This window comes from Quercus robur, chromosome 11 (assembly GCF_932294415.1).
Source record: "Quercus robur chromosome 11, dhQueRobu3.1, whole genome shotgun sequence".
In the NCBI taxonomy this organism is placed as follows: Eukaryota; Viridiplantae; Streptophyta; class Magnoliopsida; order Fagales; family Fagaceae; genus Quercus; species Quercus robur.
The window spans coordinates 47,524,674-47,545,184 of NC_065544.1; the positions used below are offsets into that span (position 1 = coordinate 47,524,674).

The window sequence follows — 20,511 nt, forward strand, 5'->3', positions numbered from 1 at the left end:
AAGGGAAGATGGAAGAATCATCACGACCACCACTCGGAGAAATAAGAGTCATTATTGGGGGAAGTTCAACTGGCCAGTCGTCTAAGTCCAAGAAAGCATACTTGAAGGTAGTACAGAGCGTCCAACTTTCTGGACGATCATCGAAAGCAAGGTCCACAGACGAGTAGGCAATCACTTTCACGGACGAAGACGCTGACAGAATTCATCACTCCCATGATGATGATCTCGTTATCTCCTTATTAATTGCAGACTACACAACTAGAAGAGTGCTTGTGGACAACGGAAGCTTAGCAGACATTTTATATTATCCAGCCTTTCAGCAGATGAGATTAGGACGAGACCAGCTCCGTCCGGTGAACTCCCCCCTAGTAGGCTTTGGTGGGATGAAGGTGCAACCAGTGGGTACTATTTCCTTATCCATGGTAGTAGGGGCATACCCACGACAAATCACCAAGGATGTGAACTTCCTAGTGGTAGATTGTCCATCCTCCTACAACGCTATAATTGGAAGACCAACTTTGAATAGTTGGAAAGCCGTTACCTCTACTTACCACTTATCAGTCAAGTTTCCAACAGAACACGGGGTAGGGCAGGTACAAGGGGACCAACTGGCAGCAAGAGAATGTTACCTGGCCATGTTGGCCATGGATGAACAAGTTCAAGCCATGAATATTGAAGAAAAGAAGGTTGTAGCAGAGCCTACTGAAGCATTGGAAGACATTTCCTTGGATGAAGATAACCCTGAGAGGTGTACTAGGGTTGGAGCAGATTTAGAAGAGAAGATTAAAAGGGACCTCGTCCAGTTTTTGAAGAAAAACATTGATGTATTTGCGTGGAGTCACGAGGATATGCCAGGTATAGACCCTAATGTCATTACCCACCGTTTGAATGTATGTCCTTCCTCCAAGCCTGAGCGGCAAAAGAAGAGGGTGTTTGCCCCTGAGAGAGATGGTGCAATCAAGGACGAGGTCCAAAAGCTGATGGTAGCGAAGTTCATTCGGGAAGTGTACTACCCGGATTGGTTGGCCAATGTAGTAATGGTAAAAAAGGCAAATGGCAAGTGAAGAATGTGCGTAGATTTCACTGATCTGAACAAGGCTTGCCCCAAGGATAGTTATCCGCTGCCACGCATTGACCAGTTAGTAGACTCAACTGCAAGCCACAAATTGCTTAGTTTCATGGATGCCTTTTCGGGATACAATCAAATAAGGATGGACGAGGCTGACCAAGAGAAGACATCTTTTGTCACCAGTCAAGGCTTATTCTGCTATAAGGTAATGCCATTTGGTTTAAAGAACGCAGGGGCGACATATCAGAGGTTGGTCAACCACATGTTTCGTCCACAGATTGGGCGGAATGTGGAAGTCTATGTAGATGACATGCTGGTGAAAAGTCAGGACGAGAGAAGGCATCTAGACGACCTACAGGAGACATTTGACACACTGAGACAGTATCACATGAAGCTGAATCCTAGCAAATGTGCTTTTGGAGTATCGTCAGGGAAATTCCTTGGCTTTATGGTCTCCCACAGGGGAATTGAAGCAAATCCAGATAAAATTCAAGCAATATTGGACATGAAGCCACCGCAAAATACCAAGGAAATCCAATCCCTTACTGGATGAGTTGCCGCGCTTAACAGGTTTGTCTCTAAAGCTACTAATAAATGTTTGTCATTTTTTAAGGTTCTCAAAAAAGCATTCGAATGGACTGACAAGTGTCAGAGAGCTTTCGAAGATTTGAAGGCATACCTTACCATGGCACCACTGTTGAGTTCATCAGTAAAGGGAGAGGAATTATATTTATACCTAGCGGTAACCCCGCATGCCGTGAGCTCAGCATTGATAAGAAAGGAAGATAAAGTGCAAAGACCTGTGTATTATACAAGTAAGGCATTGAAAGGAGCGGAAGGACGGTATCCACAAATGGAGAAATTAGCCTTCGCACTGATCACCGCTTCTAGGAAGCTGAGGCATTATTTCCAAGCACATGTCATTAATGTCATGACAGATCATCCGCTCAAGAAGGCAATGAATAGACTGGAAGCTGCAGGACGATTAATCCAGTGGGCTGTAGAGCTCAGTGAGTTTGACATTAGGTATCAACCAAGACATGCCATAAAAGCTCAAGCCCTAGTAGATTTCATTACGGAGTTTACCCCAAGTCATAATGATACAGAAAACAGTAAGAGATGGGTCGTCCACGTGGATGGTTCATCTACACGGCATGCAGGAGGAATTGGTGTGGTCCTACAATCCCCAGAAGGAGATAAACTGAAACATAAAGTCAGTTTACAGTACCAAGCAACTAACAATGAAGTTGAATATGAAGCCCTCCTCAAAGGGCTAGAATTGGCTAAGTCTGTGGAAGTCAAGTCCATATGTGTCCTGGGGGATTCTCAATTGATTATAGAGCAAGTAAATGGGATGTATGAAGCGAAGGAAGAACAAATGAAGAAATACCTTAGTAGGGTGATGCGCCTTGTGAAAAGATTTGAAAAAGCTGACTTCGTTCAAATCCCAAGGGAGGAGAACGTGGAAGCTGATACTATAGCAAAAGAAGCCTCAGCAAATGAATCAATAGACAAGTCAGATGAAGTTTAATATATGCCAAGTATAGATATCCCAGAAGTACAACAGGTGGATAACAGAGAAAATTGGATGAACCCTATTATATCATACTTGAAAGACGGACGACTACCAGAAGAAAAGGACGAAGCCAGGAAGTTGAGGGTAAGATCAGCTAGATACGTTCTTATGAATGAAGTGCTATACAAGAGAGGCTTCTCTCAACCTTACCTTAGATGCTTAGCTCCAGATGAAGCAAACTACGTACTAAGAGAAGTTCATGAAGGGTCATGTGGCAATCACTCAGGAGCCAGATCACTTGTCCACAAGGTCGTCCGTGCAGGGTATTACTGGTCGAACATGCAAGCTAATGCTAAAGTATACGTTAAGGTCTGCGATCAGTGCCAGCGGTTTAGTAACGTCCCCAGGCAACCATCGGAATACCTCACCCCAATGGTGGCACCGTGGCCCTTCGCACAATGGGGACTGGACATTTTGAGTCCCTTCCCTCTGGGCATAAGGTAGATGAAGTTTTTAGTGGTGGGCATCGATTACTTCACCAAATGGGTGGAAGCTGAACCGTTGGCAAATATCACACAACAGAATGTGAAAAATTTCATGTGGAAGAACATTGTCTGCAGATTTGGAGTGACGAAGGTATTAGTGTCTGACAACAGACGACAATTTGACAATGCACTCTTTAGGAACTTTTGCTTACACTTTGGAATTCAGAACCATTATTCCTTGCCTGCACATCCTCAAGCCAACGGCCAAGCTAAAGTTGCAAACCGATCCTTGTTGAAAATCATCAAGACTCGGCTTGAGGGGGCAAAGGGAGTATGGTCAGATGAATTACCAGGAGTTTTATGGGCGTATAGGACCACAGTGAGAACCCCTACAGGGGAGACTCCTTTCAAGCTAGCCTATGGAAGCGACGCAGTCATACCCGCAGAAGTACATATGGCTAATCACAGGGTGATGATGTACCAAGACAAGGATAATGAGGACCAACTCCGTCTGAACCTCGATCTAATAGACAAGATAAGGGCAAACGCAGAACATAGGGCAGCGAAGTACAAGAACCTCATGGCTAGGCAGTATGATGAGATGGTGAAGCCTAGGCGTTTCAACATAGGAGATCTCGTCTTGAGAAAGGTCTCTTTGTCAACCAAAAACCCAGCACATGGGAAGTTGGGCCCAAACTGGGAAGGACCCTATAGAGTTATCAACTTTAAAAAGCAAGGATCCTACTACCTGGAGGCCCTGGATGGGAGAAAGTTGGAACATTCTTGGAATGTGGAGCACCTGAGGAGGTACTATCAGTAAAAGTGAACCTATGGATGAGCCTGGATCTTGTCTGTCTACTTACGTTCTGCTTATGTTTGATGTTGTTTGTGTTTGATACTACTATGTCTGATGCTATTTGTGTTTGAAGTTTGAAACTACTACCTTGTTGCTTATTATGGTTGTGTCATGGTTATGGACGAAGTTATGAAGTATGTACTTATTAAATAAAAAGGCATCAGTGTGCATGTGCCTTATCTGTAAACAATATCTATGTTATGTACAAAATGTTGTGTGAATTTTACATCTCTATGATATTTTCGTCCAAGCCAATTCTCAAGAGGATTGAAAGATCCAAGACGAATAAAATCTCTAGACGCAGAGATGTAACGTCTAAATTTTCTTCAATAAAGCAAGGAAAAGACCATAAATATACTCGTCCAACTCATGGACGAAGAAAAGTCAACATTTTCGTCCAACTTAAGGGCGAGAATCAAAAGCCAACTAAAACAATCCAAACTCTGGACGAGGAAAAAAGTTGGGCAAAAAAAAAAAAAAGGGTAGGATGGTATGTAAAATCAGCTTGTAAATCTTAAGATGAATTAAGCTAGATAAAAATACTACTTGCAAAGATGAGTTAGACTAACAATATGAAGAATATGTATTTTCGCCATGGACGAATTAAAGCTGGGGTTTGAATTAAAACAACATAACAGCATTCGTCCATGCAAAGAAAATGAGACCACTCGTCCATGCAAAGAAAGTAAAACTTCATTCATTCAAAGGGTGGACGTCCTACGTCCAAAAACCCTTAATTAGTTCAAAAAACTGAAATGGTTGTCTATAAGCCCCGTCCTAAAACCATGGACGAGGCTAGTGTATTCTTGTTACATAAAGAAGGTCCTAAAACAGAGGACCAAACAAAACCAAACAAAAAAGAAAACAAATAGACTGCTCTAAGTGTAAAAGTCTCGTCCTTAAGCTGGGGGAGCATTGACATTGGGCTCATCCTAGGGTGGCTGAGTGCTGGCGTCGTCTTCCACATTGACGTCATCAGAGCCGATCTGAAGAAGAGAGCTTGTGGCAGCAGCAAGGTTAAGTTTGATTGAGCTAAAGTCAACTTCAGGGAAGTTCTCAATAGCGTCCATTCTGAAATCCTCAAAACCAGCTGCATAATTGCGATCCAGAGTGTCCGTATACACTTTGGACGACTTGAATTCAGCCACAGCGTCCTCTCTTGCCTTGGAGAGACGAGCATTCAGCTCGTCGTTCATCTTTTGCAAATGATCAATGCGGGTGTCCTTCTCCAATGCATCAGTCCTTAGCTCCTCGATCAGTTTGTTATGCTCATTGACCTCCTCCTTAGCTTTTGCAGCAGCCCCAGCCCATTTTTTACAATCAGCATTCACCTGTTGAATCCTCGTCTCCAACAAGACTCTCGTCTTGTCCAGTTCTGTTGCCTGTCTGGACACTGCTATAAACTTTGACATGGCCTATGAATAGATAAAACAACATAGGATGGTTAAATGAGGAAAAGTTGCTAACTGAACAAGGACGAGAGATATTAACATACCTTAAAGAGGTCATGGACGCCTGAATGCTCAAACTCCTTCAAGCCCATGTTATAACACATGTTTATGTCCTCGTCCTGGACAGCCAACTGAAAACGTTCCCAAGCCAGATCTTCATTTTCAATGATGTTCGTAGAAGGCTGGGACGAGCCAGGCGCAGTTGACTTGGACAAAGGAGTTCTGGGCGGAGGAGTCTGGGACGGAGTGGACTCAACCGGAGTGGACGAGTCCACATCAACTACCTGGATGGAAGGCTGAGACTGTGGAGGTTTGGACTTAACCACCTTGGACGAGCCCTGCTTCACTCTTTTGTCTCGACGACTGGGGAGCCCTTCCAAGTCAATGTTCTTTGGCAAGAACTTTCTTTTGTCCCCAGCCGTTGGACGTACCTGAACCTCAGGACGATCCTGGGTTTGAGCCTCAGGACGTTTCCCCTCACCTACAACTTCTTTCCCTTTGTTCTCTTTCATTGTTGACATTCCTAAAACGAGATAAATTGATCAGGAATGTATACATAAAAAAAATAAAAAAATAAAAATAAAAAATAAAAAAAGGGGCTTAGCTAAAAACTTACTTTTGCGCACAGTAACCTCGTGGGCAATAGCTTCGTCTGAAGGCTCAGGACCTAAACCCCACTTGGCTAGACGTCTAAGAGTGACAAGAGAACGAAAGCTCCTGTCTGTATGAAGACGAGTCCTGTGGGCGCGGTCACGGTGAAATTTGTTCAAAGACGGACGTTTGGCAGCTACAACACAATGAACAAACAAAGGTTAGAAATTGTAAATATACCAAATAGAAGAAATAATAAAAATAAACAAGGGGAAAGGACGTACCTTCTGAACGAAGGTTCCCTAGGTCCCCAGTGTAAGGAGGAAAGGGATCCCTGTCAATGTCCATAGGGTTCCCTGCCCAGAAGCCTGAAACAAAGATGAATTTCGTCTTTCACTTCCTATCAAACGAAGCTAGGGACTTGATTAACCTACAATCATTCCCCCTAGCAATGAACTGATAAAAACCCTCAGATTGACTTATTGCAGAAGGTTTATAACAATAAAGAAACTCGTTCACTGTAAGAGGACGGTCCCCACCAAAAACTTCCCTCCACAAAATTTGCATGGAGATAACTAATCTCCACGCATTAGAATTGAATTGACAAACACCTAAACCTAACTTGACTAATAACTCTCTAGCGAAGGCATTTAAAGGAAACCTAAGGCCACCTAGGAAGTAAGATTCATAGACGCCTATTCCAAAACGTGGGTCACAACACCACTCTCCACGGACAGGCAGCCTAGGGTTAAACTCGTCCGGGATTTGATACCAAGATTTAAGACTATTTAACCTTTGTTCATCCATCTTAGAATGGACGCCTACAGCGCAACTAAAGACGGTCTCTACCTCGTCCGTAGGATTGGACGGAGAGCCAGCTTGAGAGCCAAAAGCTCTCCTAAGTTGTTCTTGGACGACCTCAATAGGGAACCCAGGGGCCCCAGAAGAGTAATTCTCGTCCGTGCTTCCTCCACTATCATCACTAGCACTGCTAGAACTAGACCTATCACTACTGTCCTCATAATACTCGTCTATAGCCTTATTAAGGCTATCAGTGGACGAGGAAGCAACAGACATTTTTGACAAGAAACTTAGAACCTAAAGACGGAGAGAAGAAGAATACCTGGCTCTAGACGGAAGAAGACTCTAGACACAAAGGAACTTCTAGACGAGGCTCTAGACGATGGATGTCAAGGAAGAAAATCTCTGAAATGAGAAGGGTTAAGGGAGGCATTCCACTATTTATAGGATGCTGACCTGGGCATTTGAAACGACTCTACCAATACGAAAATGACACGTGGCATCTACCTCGGAAAACTAAATCAGCAGAATCAGTCGCCAATAAAAAAATGACACGTGGTGTATTGATTTATTAACCAATTATATATACGTCCAAGGACGTGTTGGCAGTTCACCCAACTCATTGGACGACCCACATGAACGAGGGGGCAACTGATGTTGTCACAGAAATCATCCAACTCCATAACTCGTCCATATGTCTCGTCCAACGAAAGACAAGCTACGACAAATCAAATAGGCGAAGTGAATGTTCCAAGTGTTCTGGCTAACCTCGTCCGTCTATGGACGGACGATACCTCATGGGAATCGTACTCATCATCATTCAAGCAAGGGCAAGCCGTCCGAGATGGTTTCGTCCATCTTTTACTAAAGATGGACGAGTTCACCATGGAACGGCCCGTCCAACCTAGGTAACTTCCATAGCGGTTATGGAAGTTACCCCCAATTCTCCAAACTCCTCGACATTAGGAACGATTACTAAACAGATAACCGTTCCACACATACTATATAAGGATTTTTCGATGAAGGGTAAGGGATTCAGACAATTTTATTTTAAGAAAATACTCCTTCCTTACAGAGAGTTCAAAAGTAACTAACTTCATTATCGGAGGACTTTTGGCCGGTCCCCTCTGATTCAGTGTTCTTTGTATTACAGGATATAGTCCAAAGATCATCATTCGAGTCTCGTCAACCTACTAACATCCAAGGAATTATCACTAGTAAAATCTACTGAGTGGTAGAATGTTGAGCATGGAAAGTTGTCCTAATATGGACGAACTAAATGCCTTCACAGGTAGACGAACCGCACTTAAAAAAACCATTAGATATAACATGGATGATGTAAACAAAAGAAAATTCGTTCATACACAAAATATAGTATGTTCAACAATGGACAAAGAATGAAGATGGAAATAAACATTCATTCATAAAAGTCTAAAAAAGAGTAGACAATCATCGTCCAAAAATCCTTATATAAAGTTAAACCTAAAAAGGCAATTGTATCAAGGCTCGTCTCAAAAACATGGACAAGTTAAATGTACTTAGACAAATTCAAAAGGTCTAAAACAACGGACCTCATACTTAAAAAAAATATATATATATTATAGGATAAAAATTTCGAGATCTTTTACTGGGGTGGATTATCTCTGGAATTAGGCTTATCTTGGGCAAGCTGTGTGGTGGCATCATCTTCAATCTTGACATCCTCAAAGCTCGTCTGAAGGAGAGAGCTTACAGCACCAATGTTGAGCTTGATAAAGTTGAAGTCAACTTAAGGGAAGCGTTCAACAGCGTTCAAACGGAAGTCCTTAAAACCAGTAGCATAATTCTTGTCCAAAAGGTCAGTGAACTCGCTAGATGCTCTGAATTCCTTAACAGCATCTCCCTGGGCTTTTTCAAGAAGGGTACAAAGCTCGTCGTTCCCCTTTTGAAGATGGACAAGACGAGTATCCTTCTTGATGACATCGGCCTTAAGCTCTCTTTAACCTCGTCCATGGCCTTGGCTACCACCTCAGCTCTACCCCTACAATCAGCCTGTACCTCGCGAATCCTTGCTTCTAGTCTAATCCTTTCCTAGTCCATCTCTGTAGCCTGCCTGGATGCTGCTATGAACTTTGACATGGCCTGCATACGCAATTGATTGAAGATATTGATTAGACGAGAGATGTGAAATATGACAAGGCAAAATGAAAACAAAATAATGAAAACATATCTTGAAGAGATCATGAACATCAGAGTGTTCAAATTCTTTCAAGGAGATGTCACAACACACAGCCACGTCCTCGTTAGTCACATCCTTCTTAAACCTTTCCCAAGCAAGATCCTCATTCTCAAGAAGGTTCATGGGAACTCTTTTGGAAGGCTGAGACGAGATAGGTACAGTAGGCTTAGACGGAGTGACTCCAGCAGGGACAGACGAGTCCAAGTCATGAATTTGGATGGACGGTTGTTGAGAAGCAGGAGGGATAGCAGGACCTAGCTTGACGACCTCAGACTTGGACAACCCATGTTTCGCCTTCTTATAACCTCGACGACTAGGAAGATTTCCCAAGTCAATCGTCTTGGAAAAAATCTCTCTCTTGTCTCCAGTAGCAGGTTGAGGCTGGGATTGGGTCTCTGGCAGGGTCTCCTCATCCGCTGAGCCCTTTCCCTTATTTTCTTTCATGGTTGCTATCCCTGTGAAGAAAAATTTTAGCGTCTGGTTAAAAAAAATAATAAAAAGGAATTTTCTAAGTAAAAACTTACGTCTGCAGGTGGTAAGCTCATAGGCTAAGGCTTTAGGGGATGGTTCAAGTCCAAGTCCCCAAGTTGCAAGACGTTGAAGAGTAACCAGGGAATGAAAACTTCTATTAACAAATAGACGAGACCTTTAGACGTGCCCTCTAGACGTGCTCGAGATAAAATCTACTCAAAGAAGGTCGTTTAACAACCATAATAAAAATAAAAATAAAAAGGAAAAAAGAGGTTAGACGAGTACAAAAGGATAGAAAATATTGAGTAGAAAAGAAGCATACCTTCTGGACAAAAGTTCCCTATTTCTCCAATATAGGGGCAAATGGATCCCTGTCTACCTCAATAGGGTTTCCAACCCAAAAACTAGAGAAAAGAAGAACTCCTCTTCCAGTTTCTATTAGATGTAAGAAGAGACTTTATTAATCTACAATTTGTACCCCTGGTCAAGAACTGGTAAAAGCCTTAGGATTGATTAATTTCTGAGAGTTTGTAACAATAAAGGAACTCGTCCACAATGAGAGGACGATCCCCTTTAAACACCTCCCTCCATAAAATTTGCATAGACACGACTAGCCTCCATGCATTGGGATTAAGTTGACATACTCCTAAATCTAACCTAGTGAGTAATTCTCTAGCAAAAGCATTGAGGGGCAACCTAAGTCCCCCCAAGAGATAGCTTCATAAATACCTATTCCAAAACGAGGGTCACAACACCACTCACCACAGACGACTAACCTAGGATTAAGGTCGTCTGGAATTTGGTACCAACTTCTAAGGAAAGTCAGTCTTTTTTCATCCGTCTTAAAAGGGACACCAATGGCACAACTATAGACGATTTCAACCTCGTCTAAAGTGGTGGATGAAGGAGCGCTGGTGGGGGTACTAACATGTGAACCTGAAGTAGCCCTCATCCTAAGCACTTCTTGAAGAATCTCCAAAGGAACCCCAGGACTCCAGATGTTTATTGCTCATCCGTAGTATTCCCTCTACTACTACTACCATCACTACTCTTACTACCACTATTACTACTAGAACCACTATTGGGTGCTCTCATGGTACTCGTTTATCTCCCTATTGTCACTATTACTAGACGAGGATACTACAATTTTAGACATCTCTAAAAACTTCAAGGAAAACCTAAAGATGAAGATGAAGAAGATACCTGGCTTTAAACGAAGAAGGCCTAAGGATGAAAGAAGACTTTTAGATGAGGCCCTAGACAACAAATGTCAGAGGAGAAAATATTGGAAATGTGAAAGGGTAGGAGAGAAATTCCACTATTTATAGGCAACGAAGCATGGCATAGGAAGCAACGTGGACCAACCAGAAATTGACACATGGCATGTCCCTCAAAAAACAAATCGACATGAAGGGTTGGTCAATAAGATTGTGACACATGGCGTAATCTGAGACAACAAAATTCAACTAAAACAAGGACACCATATGGCACATCAATTGACCATTGAAACATTGACACGTGTCAAAAGTAAACAGTGAATCAAAGTTCTGCTACAGTGGCCATGACAACCTTTGGACAAGGGGGCAATTGATGGTGAACCAAAAAATTGGACCATTTCCAGTTCATCCATCATGTCGTCCAAGACCAGAAAGGTCGTCCATCACCAGAAAGGTCGTCCATCTAATATATTAAATGTTCAGAATTGCAATAGAGATTTAACCTGCCTTCGAAGAAGGTAGTCCAAGTGCAAGAAGGTCGTCCAGCATGGAATCACTTGGACGACCGCCCAACACTTAGAAATTTTCAGAGTAAATCTCTATCCAAAAGCTTATAATTTTGACCATGTTCTACTATTCTGAAGTGGGAGTGAAATCCTTATTTATCGCTCTAACTTCCTACTAAGTTCTTAACTTCCAATAGCAGTTGTAGAAGTTAAGTTTGAACCTTCTAACTTCCACCCACGTTGGGGGAGTTACTAAACAAGTAACCACTCCAAAACTCACTATAAAAGGACTCAGCCATATCAAATTAAGGTAAGTTTCACCATTTATTGAGTTGGAATTCCTGAGTTCGAGAGAGAAAACTAACTTAAGCATCGAAGGGTTCTTGGTCGGTTCACTCCGACACCTTCGATCTTGTGCTTCTTTCTTTTTAGGCCTTCCAAGCAACCTCAAGCCCATTGAAGCCCGGAGCATGCAACCTATTGATTTTTTGTGTATCATCAACTTTATAATAAAACAAATCAAAATATGATTTATTTATATGTATAAACTATAATACATCATTGGTTTTGTTAGTACTTTTTTACCTAAAAATATTATTTATTGTTCATGTAAATGACTTTAATTTGTGATAGACCTTAACTCTCTCGCATTACCCACTTATCAGTTATCCCCTCGTGGCTCCATTCTCTCTTTTTGCCTAAGATAAGTGGCAAGGGAGATTCGAACCGATATTTTCCTATATGAGAGAACTAAGTGATACTAGTAATCTACAAAACTCTTGATCAATATTCTCAATAAATTATTTCATTTAAAGAGGGGAGGAGAAAATATTATCCACTTATCATTGAAATTGTATCTTATGTAATAAATACATATAACATCATTCTTATACAAATGTGAATCTCACATACATGACAAAAAAGTTTTACCTCCAAATTGCTTTATTAGGAAATTCTTCAAACCCATTACGTGGTGATTAATAAAAACATCCATGTGTACTTGTAGTCTCATGACCTATTAGTAAGTCATGACATTTGTTTAAATAACACCCTTTGATGGTTTTATGAATCGCCAAGTAATAGGTTGGAGGTGATTTTTCCAAACTAGTTTGAAGGAAAATTTTGTCCCATATTAAAAGAATGTGTATCTAGTCAATATAAAATTGGTAAAAATTTAGAAATGATGTGTTTTAAGATTTTAACGAAATGTGATTAGACTATTAAGGTAAAACCCACCCTCACACCCCACACATGAGCACATTGTATAAAAATCTATCAATTTTCCTAAAGGTCATAACCATTTCAAGATTATAGAAGTAGCAAGTTGTGATTGGTTGACAATAAGTGTAATACAACTTTCATGGAGTCACAATTATTAACGTTTTTAACAATTTGTCAAAAATACATCTAGTTAGAACATCAATGATTGGACCAAACAGTAAAGCTATAGGCACTAGGCACTAGGCATCATATTTTTCATAGTTGTCGAGTTGGCAAGTTGTTATTGATTCTTATATGGCTCACTATTGACATCATTGATCACTTTAATACCTACCATTATCAACTTGCAACGTCAGCAATTATGATATTATGGTGACTCTTGAGTTATTGCTGGACAAAAACATTATGTTTTGAGAAATTTGGAACAACATTGCTAAGGGTATAACCTTTTTTTTACAACTAACTAATTAAATTGTGGGCTCTAGTTAACTCGTTTGATAAAGTCTTTTTCCTTCGAATGAGTAACCTGGCCTAATGATAATGAACAATAATAATAGAGCAAATGTTACTTGTTTCAAATCCTAACCTAATTATAGTAACAAATAACAACCATTATTGAATCCTGATAATTAATGTCTTCTAGGTTTAAAGTTGGCATAAAGTAACTTGCCAAGAATACAAAAAATGGAAATGAAATCACAATTCGTCTTCTTCTATTTAGTTAATATTGGAGTAAAACCTAGTGGCCGGCAACCCCGACGCTACTATCTTTGGGTGTGTTTGAAGATGAGAGAGAGAGAAAGAGAAGAATAAGGATTCCGTTGTTTTTGTGAAACATGTAAGCCTTTTCTTAAAAATTGAGTTATAATCCCAAACACACAATTTTGAAAACGCAGTGTCAAACATACTTCTTTGCATTGCATGTTCTTTGAAAACTACTTTTAAATCCATTTATTTGAAAAAAAATTTCACATTATTTAAAAAAAAAAAAAACACAAATGCTCTGACCATATGGGCCCTTAAGTTAGCCAAATTAATAAGATGTTAAAACTTTTACTTCTCCATAAAATAAAATTAAAAAAAAAAAACTAACTAGACTTGTTGTCTAAAGAAAACGTTGTCGTTTAAAATTGTTTGTAGACTACCTAGGCGAAAAAAAAAAAACATACCATAACCCACCCAACCGGTTCCATACCATCCTCAACATCTTCTCTTTCTTTCTCTCTCTTTCACTGTTTGTTTATTCAGAAAATTTTCGTGCAACGCATGTCCTCTCAGATAGTCCATGTCGATTTTCCAATCTCAGTGAGTTTTCTTCTTCTTCTTCATCTCATTGTTTTCTCTTTCTCTATGAATTTTCAAGTCTTTATATATCTATATATCCATGCGTCTAGCACTTTAGGTTTGTACTCTCTCTCTTTCTCTCTCTCTCTCTCTCTGTTTCTTAAATCGAAAATTTTGTCTTTTTTCTCAAAACCCTAACGTATACTTAATTTTCTGCTTTGTACACTCCTATTTTTGTTTTAGATCGTTGTATTTCGACTCATTTTCTTTTTCTTTTTTTGTTTGAAGAAACTTGTGAAATTTACTTAGTTTTAATGGTGTTTGAATTGGTCAAATTAGGTTTCTTTTGAACTGGGATTGAAGTATTGGACAAAAAAATAACATAGGATTTTGGATCCTTTTAGTTTAAAAACTCTATTCAAGTGTTTTTGTTTGATTTTTTTTTTTTTTTTACAATTTTAGCTGCTCAGAATGTTAGACTGTTTTTTGTATGATTTTGATTGATTTGTTTTTGTGTGAGTATTGGTGAAGTGATGAATATAAGAATGAAGTGTTGGAACTTAGTCAAAGCCGAGTTTGGGGGGGAAAAATAAGTTGATTATAGAAAAATTTGATTTGTACAGGACTTGAACCTGTGACCAAAACCGAAAGATGTATTTTTCTCGTGCTTGGTGTAGGTGAGATTCTTGTTGTAAATGAAGCCAATGCTACTATAAGTTTTGGAAACGTTAATGTGTAGATGATATTCGAAAGGGTTTTTATTAATGTGCTAATAATGAATATATATGCAGAGATTGGTATCGATGAAGGTTTCATTGTGTCAAGTTGTTCTTGTAATGTTAAGGGTTTTGGTGCTTGAGAAGTATAATAAGCTGCAAGCTCTTGCTTTTCTTTTTTCTTTTCTTTTTGGATAATTTGATAGTTAAAACCTGCCCGGGGGGGGGGGGGGGGGGGGTGGGGGGGTTGTTGGGGGGGGAGAGGTGATTTGAACCCTGGATGCAGGGGATACACCAGGATGTGGCAACTAGTTAAGTTACAAGGCTCTTGGCTCTTACTTTTTGGTATCTCTTAACCATCAAGTCTTACAACCTCCGACTGTTACTAAACTTACATTTCATGTACTCTATTTTATCTTCATTAAATATATTTATGGATGCTTGTGTTTCTTGAGCATGCACAAACTTGGATATGGGTCTGATTGTTTATTTTGAAATTTGATCAAGATGCCTGCCAATGGGAAAGTGATCAAATCTCTACATGTGGTGTCGTAAGTTGGACTTTGGTGTTATGATTTCTATATCTTTCCCTTTTAAGGGGTCGACATGGATGATATGAGACGTTCCCCTAAGATATAGAGAGATAAAGGCTTTTGTTTGAGTAATTTCCTCTTTCATATCCTTTTGGATAATAGTCCATGTTAATTTGTGGCAGATTTTCCTTTGAAATCTTATTGTTGAGTCTTCTGAATGTGCATGATTATTCAGAATGGCTATTCTGTTTGGTTCTATCAGAGATTAAGTTATCATCTTTCTCACGTCCCACTAAAGCTTTGGTTGCGATTGGCTTCACTAAATGAAAATTTGAATTGGAACTAAGCTAGTGGCCACCTTTGTTTTTGTTTAATTGCCTCTAAATATTACTAGAGAATGAATAGTATGTAGAGATAATGGTTGTGAGAGTGAGATCATATATACAAATCTAGATTATTATAGAATTCATAGAGGTGAAATTTTAGGGTATTCATAATGAATCTGGAATTGCACATAACTGTTCTTATGACGATGATGGTTGTAGGGGAGAAATGGTAAAGAAATGAAGAGGCCTAAGTGTTAGGGGTTTTAATCTTTAATGCCTGTGCTTCAGGATGCTTACGCGGTTATGCTGCAAAAGATTTCATGGGCTTGGAGTATAAGGTTTGATTTTTCTATTTGGAAGTTTAAATGATGTTGTGTGACATCAGGGAACCTTTCAGAACTTGTGAGTTGGTGAATGTGATGTGTAGCATTAAAAAGAAGTATATTGTGATATAGAAATGATAACTTTTAGAATCTACTTAAAAATTTGTGATGTTGTTAGCTTCTAGTAAATAATAAGTTTATAATAGTTTATTTTTTGGAAGGTGCTTTTTTCTTTCATGGTTAGATTTTGATTGGACTAAATTGATTTATTAATGAAAGCTAGCTAATTAGTTGGATTTGGATGAGTTATGAGTGGGTATGTTTGCATAACACGTAGTCCAAAAAGATAGAAGCAACAATGAAAGAAATGAAACAAAGGACACATAAATTCAATAAGCACCTGGGGACTTTGCCACCTGTTTGTCTTCATGCCCTCTTTGTGAAATAAGCTGCATGATGGCAATATTAATAGAAAAACTCTTAAAACTGTATAAAAATGTTTCGCATATAACTAGAAGTTTGCACTTTCTCCAAAATTTTGGTTCTTATTTTGCAGAGAGGTGGTGGTGATTGTTGTGACTGGTTACAAAACGGAATTACTGAAGAAGGTTTTTTTTTGTGGAAATTGGATGTTTCTTATTTTTTTGCCACTCATATGGTTGCACTTATTAAACTTAAAATTTTCTCATCACAAAATAAGTGGAGGCATCCTTAGCTTTGTTGCTTGCTACCATTTTATGTGAAATTCAGCTTTTGTTTTTCTCATTTGATAACAGACCATGTGTCTACGAGGTGGGAAACTAGTTGAGGCCGATTTCATTTCAATTTGAACTTTGAGGAGCTGCTTGAAACTGACTTCTGCCTTTGTTGCTAATAATCTGGACATAAAATGGATGATGGTCGGCAACACGAAAATGGGAGACATAAACTGGATTATTACAGAGGACCGCACTCTCCGGTAATAAGAAAATAACAAACAATTATCATTTCCTTGTTAGTGTCATTTTTTTCTTTGCATGCAACAATTCCAGGTAATTTGAATGGAATAGAAATGAAATGTGCAGTGGAATATGATGTCCCAGCATCAAGTAAAAGAACCAAATGCCTTGGTCATGAATAAGAAGATCATGTCCATTATTGCTGAGAGGGATGCTGCAATTCGGGAAAGGAATGCAGCGCTATCAGAAAAGAATGAAGCCTTGGCTGCACGGGATGAGGCACTTCGGCAGCGAGATGAGGCATTTGCTCAGCGGGATACTGCCCTAATGGAACGAGACAATGCCCTTGCAGCCCTTCAAGTCAGAGATAATGGCATTAACTTTCCATTGGGTGGTGGAATTCAGCGAGGATCAAAGCGTATGCATCACCCCTCAAACCATATGGTTAATATGGCCGAAGCTCCTTACAGCACGAAGGATGCACAAATAACTGATGCCTTCCCAATAACCGTGATAGCTTCTGAAGCTGTCAAGTCACATCAGGCTAAGCGAACAAAGGAGAACAAGGCTGTTTCATCTAAGACATCAAAGTCTCCGCGAAAACCAAAGAAAGTAGGTGAGGATTTGAATAGGCAGGCTGCTTCTGATGGTATTAAGTATAGATCTGAGTGGGATAGTCAGGACCTGGGCTTGAACCTAGTTACTTTTGATGAGTCTACCATGCCAGTGCCAGTTTGCACTTGCACTGGAGTCCCCCGACAATGCTACAAATGGGGGAATGGTGGATGGCAGTCATCTTGTTGTACAACCAGGATGTCAATGTATCCACTACCTCAGATGCCAAATAAGCGCCATGCCAGAGTGGGTGGCCGAAAAATGAGTGGAAGTGTCTTTACAAGATTGCTCAGCCGGCTGGCAGCAGAAGGCCATGATCTATCTCTACCATTGGATCTCAAGGACTACTGGGCCAGACATGGAACAAATCGCTACATCACCATCAAGTAGCTTAGGAACCAATATTTGGGATGGAGTACGTGTTCCTTTTTGGCCTCTCTATCATATCTTAAATTTGGCTGATATCTTCATTAGCAAATATTGCTGAACTGAATGATGACAAAGATTAAGCATTGGTAGAAGGTGTTTCCATGACCCTTTTGTTGATATATTGTAATTAGACTCGAGTTCTACTTCTATCCCAATAGAGATGAGTTATTTGTTAGGAACCGGAGTTTGTACCTGTTGTAGTTCTAGGTGGTCAGGCTAAAAGGGCTTGCTTTTGCAGAATTACCAATATTCCACGTGTGTGGATTTGGGTGTCTGTAGGCCAACCGATGTTCTTCTCGCCAAAATTCATCTCTTCCCTTTCCAGAGAGCTGTCTTTTCTGCAAAAAGACCCCCCAAAAAAAGGGAGGAAATAAATAGAACTGAAGATTGGCCCATCAATTTAAGAATCGTTGTAGGTGGTTTTTTTTTGGGTGTGTGTGTGTGATGTGCATGAAGGCATTGGTATGCCTCTGTGTGCCATAACCAATCATTATTCATGCTAACGAGATTTGTTACTGACACTTGAGTCACTAACAAAGTTTCAATTTTGCAGGTGGCCTTGGCCCAAAATTAGAGCTATCAAATGAGCAATTCAAAGTGTCTCGTACAGCCTAAAACAAAGGAATTACAACTAAAATGCGACTCCATCTCCTTTCAGATTCTAGCCATTTCAATTTTTAAAAAATATTTTCTATTATCAAAATCTTTCAAATTTCAACTTTCAAAATTTATCATCAACCTCACTTTCTTTTTTTCCCCTACTGTACACCTGCATTTTTAGGCATTACAACATATATTTTCATTTTCCTGCATTTGCATGCAAGTCAATATGACCCAAGAAGAGGCTCAAACGAAACCAGCATGGTGGGTTTCCAATATCAAATCTTTCTTCCACTTACCCAACCCAAGAATCCTAACCCTCTTCATCATTGGCAGCACTGCCACCACCTTATTAGGCATTGCCATGATAGTTGAATGGGTTTTACATGGCCAATACCACCCAGGATACTTCTGGATTCTCTACTATGCTCCATCTTTGATTGCACTCCCCGTCCTTGTATGGATTATATGCATCATCTTTGCCATTTTCTACACCAATGATCAAAGTCTGCATACATTACAAATATCTGATCTCTCAAAGAAGCAATCACAGACTGAGGTCCTGGAGCAAGTCCAGGCATTGCAAGATCAGCAAGCTGTGGAGGAAAATGGAATTGATGATTATGATCAGAGTCAGACCTCATGCTTGATCAAAAAGCCTCCAAGTTTGGGATCAACTTCTCGGGCAAGAAATGATATAGATCATAAGTTGGCTTTGAAAAGGACAAATTCTGTGCAATTGTATCACACTCACACTGATTACAGAGACATTAGGCGTACGTTTAGTTTTCAACAATGACAAAATTATTTTAGTTGCTTGATGAAGTTTATGTAGTTCTCTCTTATCTCTTGTGGTTTAATGTTCTAGTTTGATATAGGATGACTGAACTGGAGGAAAAAAGAGCCATACACTTCAATTCCTCCTATTTTGTTTTTACTGCTCTTGATTATGTTTTATGGAACACAATGGGCATGAATGGTTTGGATAAGTATAACTGTGTAAAATTTATATGATTCCTCACTACTTAGCACTCAAAATGAGGTTAGCACTACTGCTAAAATGTGGACATTTTCCATGGCATCTCTTAATTTTAGCCTAGTTAACTCCTTTGTAAACTTGTAATAGGCTGGCCAAATTGGCCAGAAAGTAGGGTCTCTAAAATCTGTCTTTATTTGCTGCAAAACAGAACAACATACACAAAATCCCATTAACTTTAGAGCATCAAACTCGCTAAAAAAGTGATTGCATTAATATAAAGATTAACATATATACAAAGCTACTTTTGTTATAAAAGTGATTGCATTAATATAAAGATTTTCGCCGGTTCAGACGGGGTATCAATGTGAAAGGGACACAAGATTAACATTACAAAGTCTTCTCAAAAAAAAAAAAAACAAAGCTATGCATTAATATATCCTACTTTTCATACATTTGTTATGAAATAAAATAGATATTAATTGAACGAGTTAGGCAGTAAAAGGGTGTGTATGCTTAATTTAAGTTTAGGTACAAACCCCATAAAAGGTTTTAAGTTAGGTGATGCAACCATTGACCTCGAGGCCTAAATTTTTATCATTCTTTTGGCATCACTGTGTTCATATATACCAACCTCACTGTGTTGCTAACATAGAGGCTAGAACAGCAAAACAAATGTATTACTCTCCAAAATGCAACAACAACAACAACAAAAATATATACTATGCAGCTACTGACAAAAGTTTCATTGCTTTGAGATAATTCAAATACCAGAACTGCAAACAATGTAGCTTTCCTATTATCCTAATTTAGCCAATCAATGTGGTTTCTATTAAAGCAAATCATGCATTTTTTAAATCATAATTCCAATGGAATCCCAAAAAAAATCTAGGTGATTTCAAACCGTAAGATTGACAAATGACAACTGTAGTACCTGATTTGGACTGTGGAAGCAAAGGTCTCAAAACCAAAAGTACTATTTTTTGATTCTTGAAGAAAACCACTTCTATTGTTTTCAAAGTTTTCGAAGAACATTTTTGCTTTTGAAAACAATGCAAGTGCTTATCAGACAATGACTGATCAAAACTATTCCCCACAAGAGATTAAAGGGATTCTTGTTAAGAATAGGGGTTAGGCAAGAAAAATGGTTCAAGTCATGTGAACTACTTGTTTTCTGCGTCAAATTTTGATAAAGTTGGTATCAAAAACAAGAAAAACATTGATCTTTTAGATCACCCAACTTTCAAAAAGACAAATAAAAAAAGTATTCACTGTTTGAAGGGAATCTAAGGAGTTTTCCAAAATTTCAGGTGAAATATCACTATATGCCGGACCCTAACAAGAGATTGGGACACATCATGTCCTATCA

The 20,511-nt window shown here is 39.4% G+C and overlaps 2 protein-coding genes across 6 annotated transcripts; both read left to right on the forward strand.

Moving 5' to 3' along the window:
- Window positions 1–13,542: 13,542 nt before the first annotated feature.
- LOC126705597 (protein BASIC PENTACYSTEINE4-like) lies at window positions 13,543–17,965 on the forward strand. Of its 5 annotated transcripts, none has more exons than XM_050404679.1 (4): window positions 13,570–13,707; window positions 14,910–15,063; window positions 16,361–16,542; window positions 16,649–17,965. In XM_050404679.1, exons 3-4 carry the CDS (start codon window positions 16,474–16,476, stop codon window positions 17,525–17,527), a joined length of 948 nt encoding a protein of 315 aa, XP_050260636.1. In that variant the 5' UTR covers window positions 13,570–13,707; window positions 14,910–15,063; window positions 16,361–16,473; the 3' UTR covers window positions 17,528–17,965. The 5 variants fall into 5 exon arrangements, with proteins under 5 accessions (XP_050260633.1, XP_050260636.1, XP_050260638.1 ...); XM_050404681.1 differs by lacking the exon at window positions 14,910–15,063 and adding an exon at window positions 14,310–14,363 and having other exon boundaries at window positions 13,573–13,707; window positions 16,634–17,965; XM_050404678.1 differs by lacking the exon at window positions 14,910–15,063 and adding an exon at window positions 14,310–14,363 and having other exon boundaries at window positions 13,575–13,707.
- A 125-nt stretch (window positions 17,966–18,090) lies between these two features.
- LOC126705598 (uncharacterized) lies at window positions 18,091–19,155 on the forward strand. The gene has a single exon (XM_050404682.1). It carries the CDS (start codon window positions 18,384–18,386, stop codon window positions 18,963–18,965), a length of 582 nt encoding a protein of 193 aa, XP_050260639.1. The 5' UTR covers window positions 18,091–18,383; the 3' UTR covers window positions 18,966–19,155.
- Window positions 19,156–20,511: the final 1,356 nt, after the last annotated feature.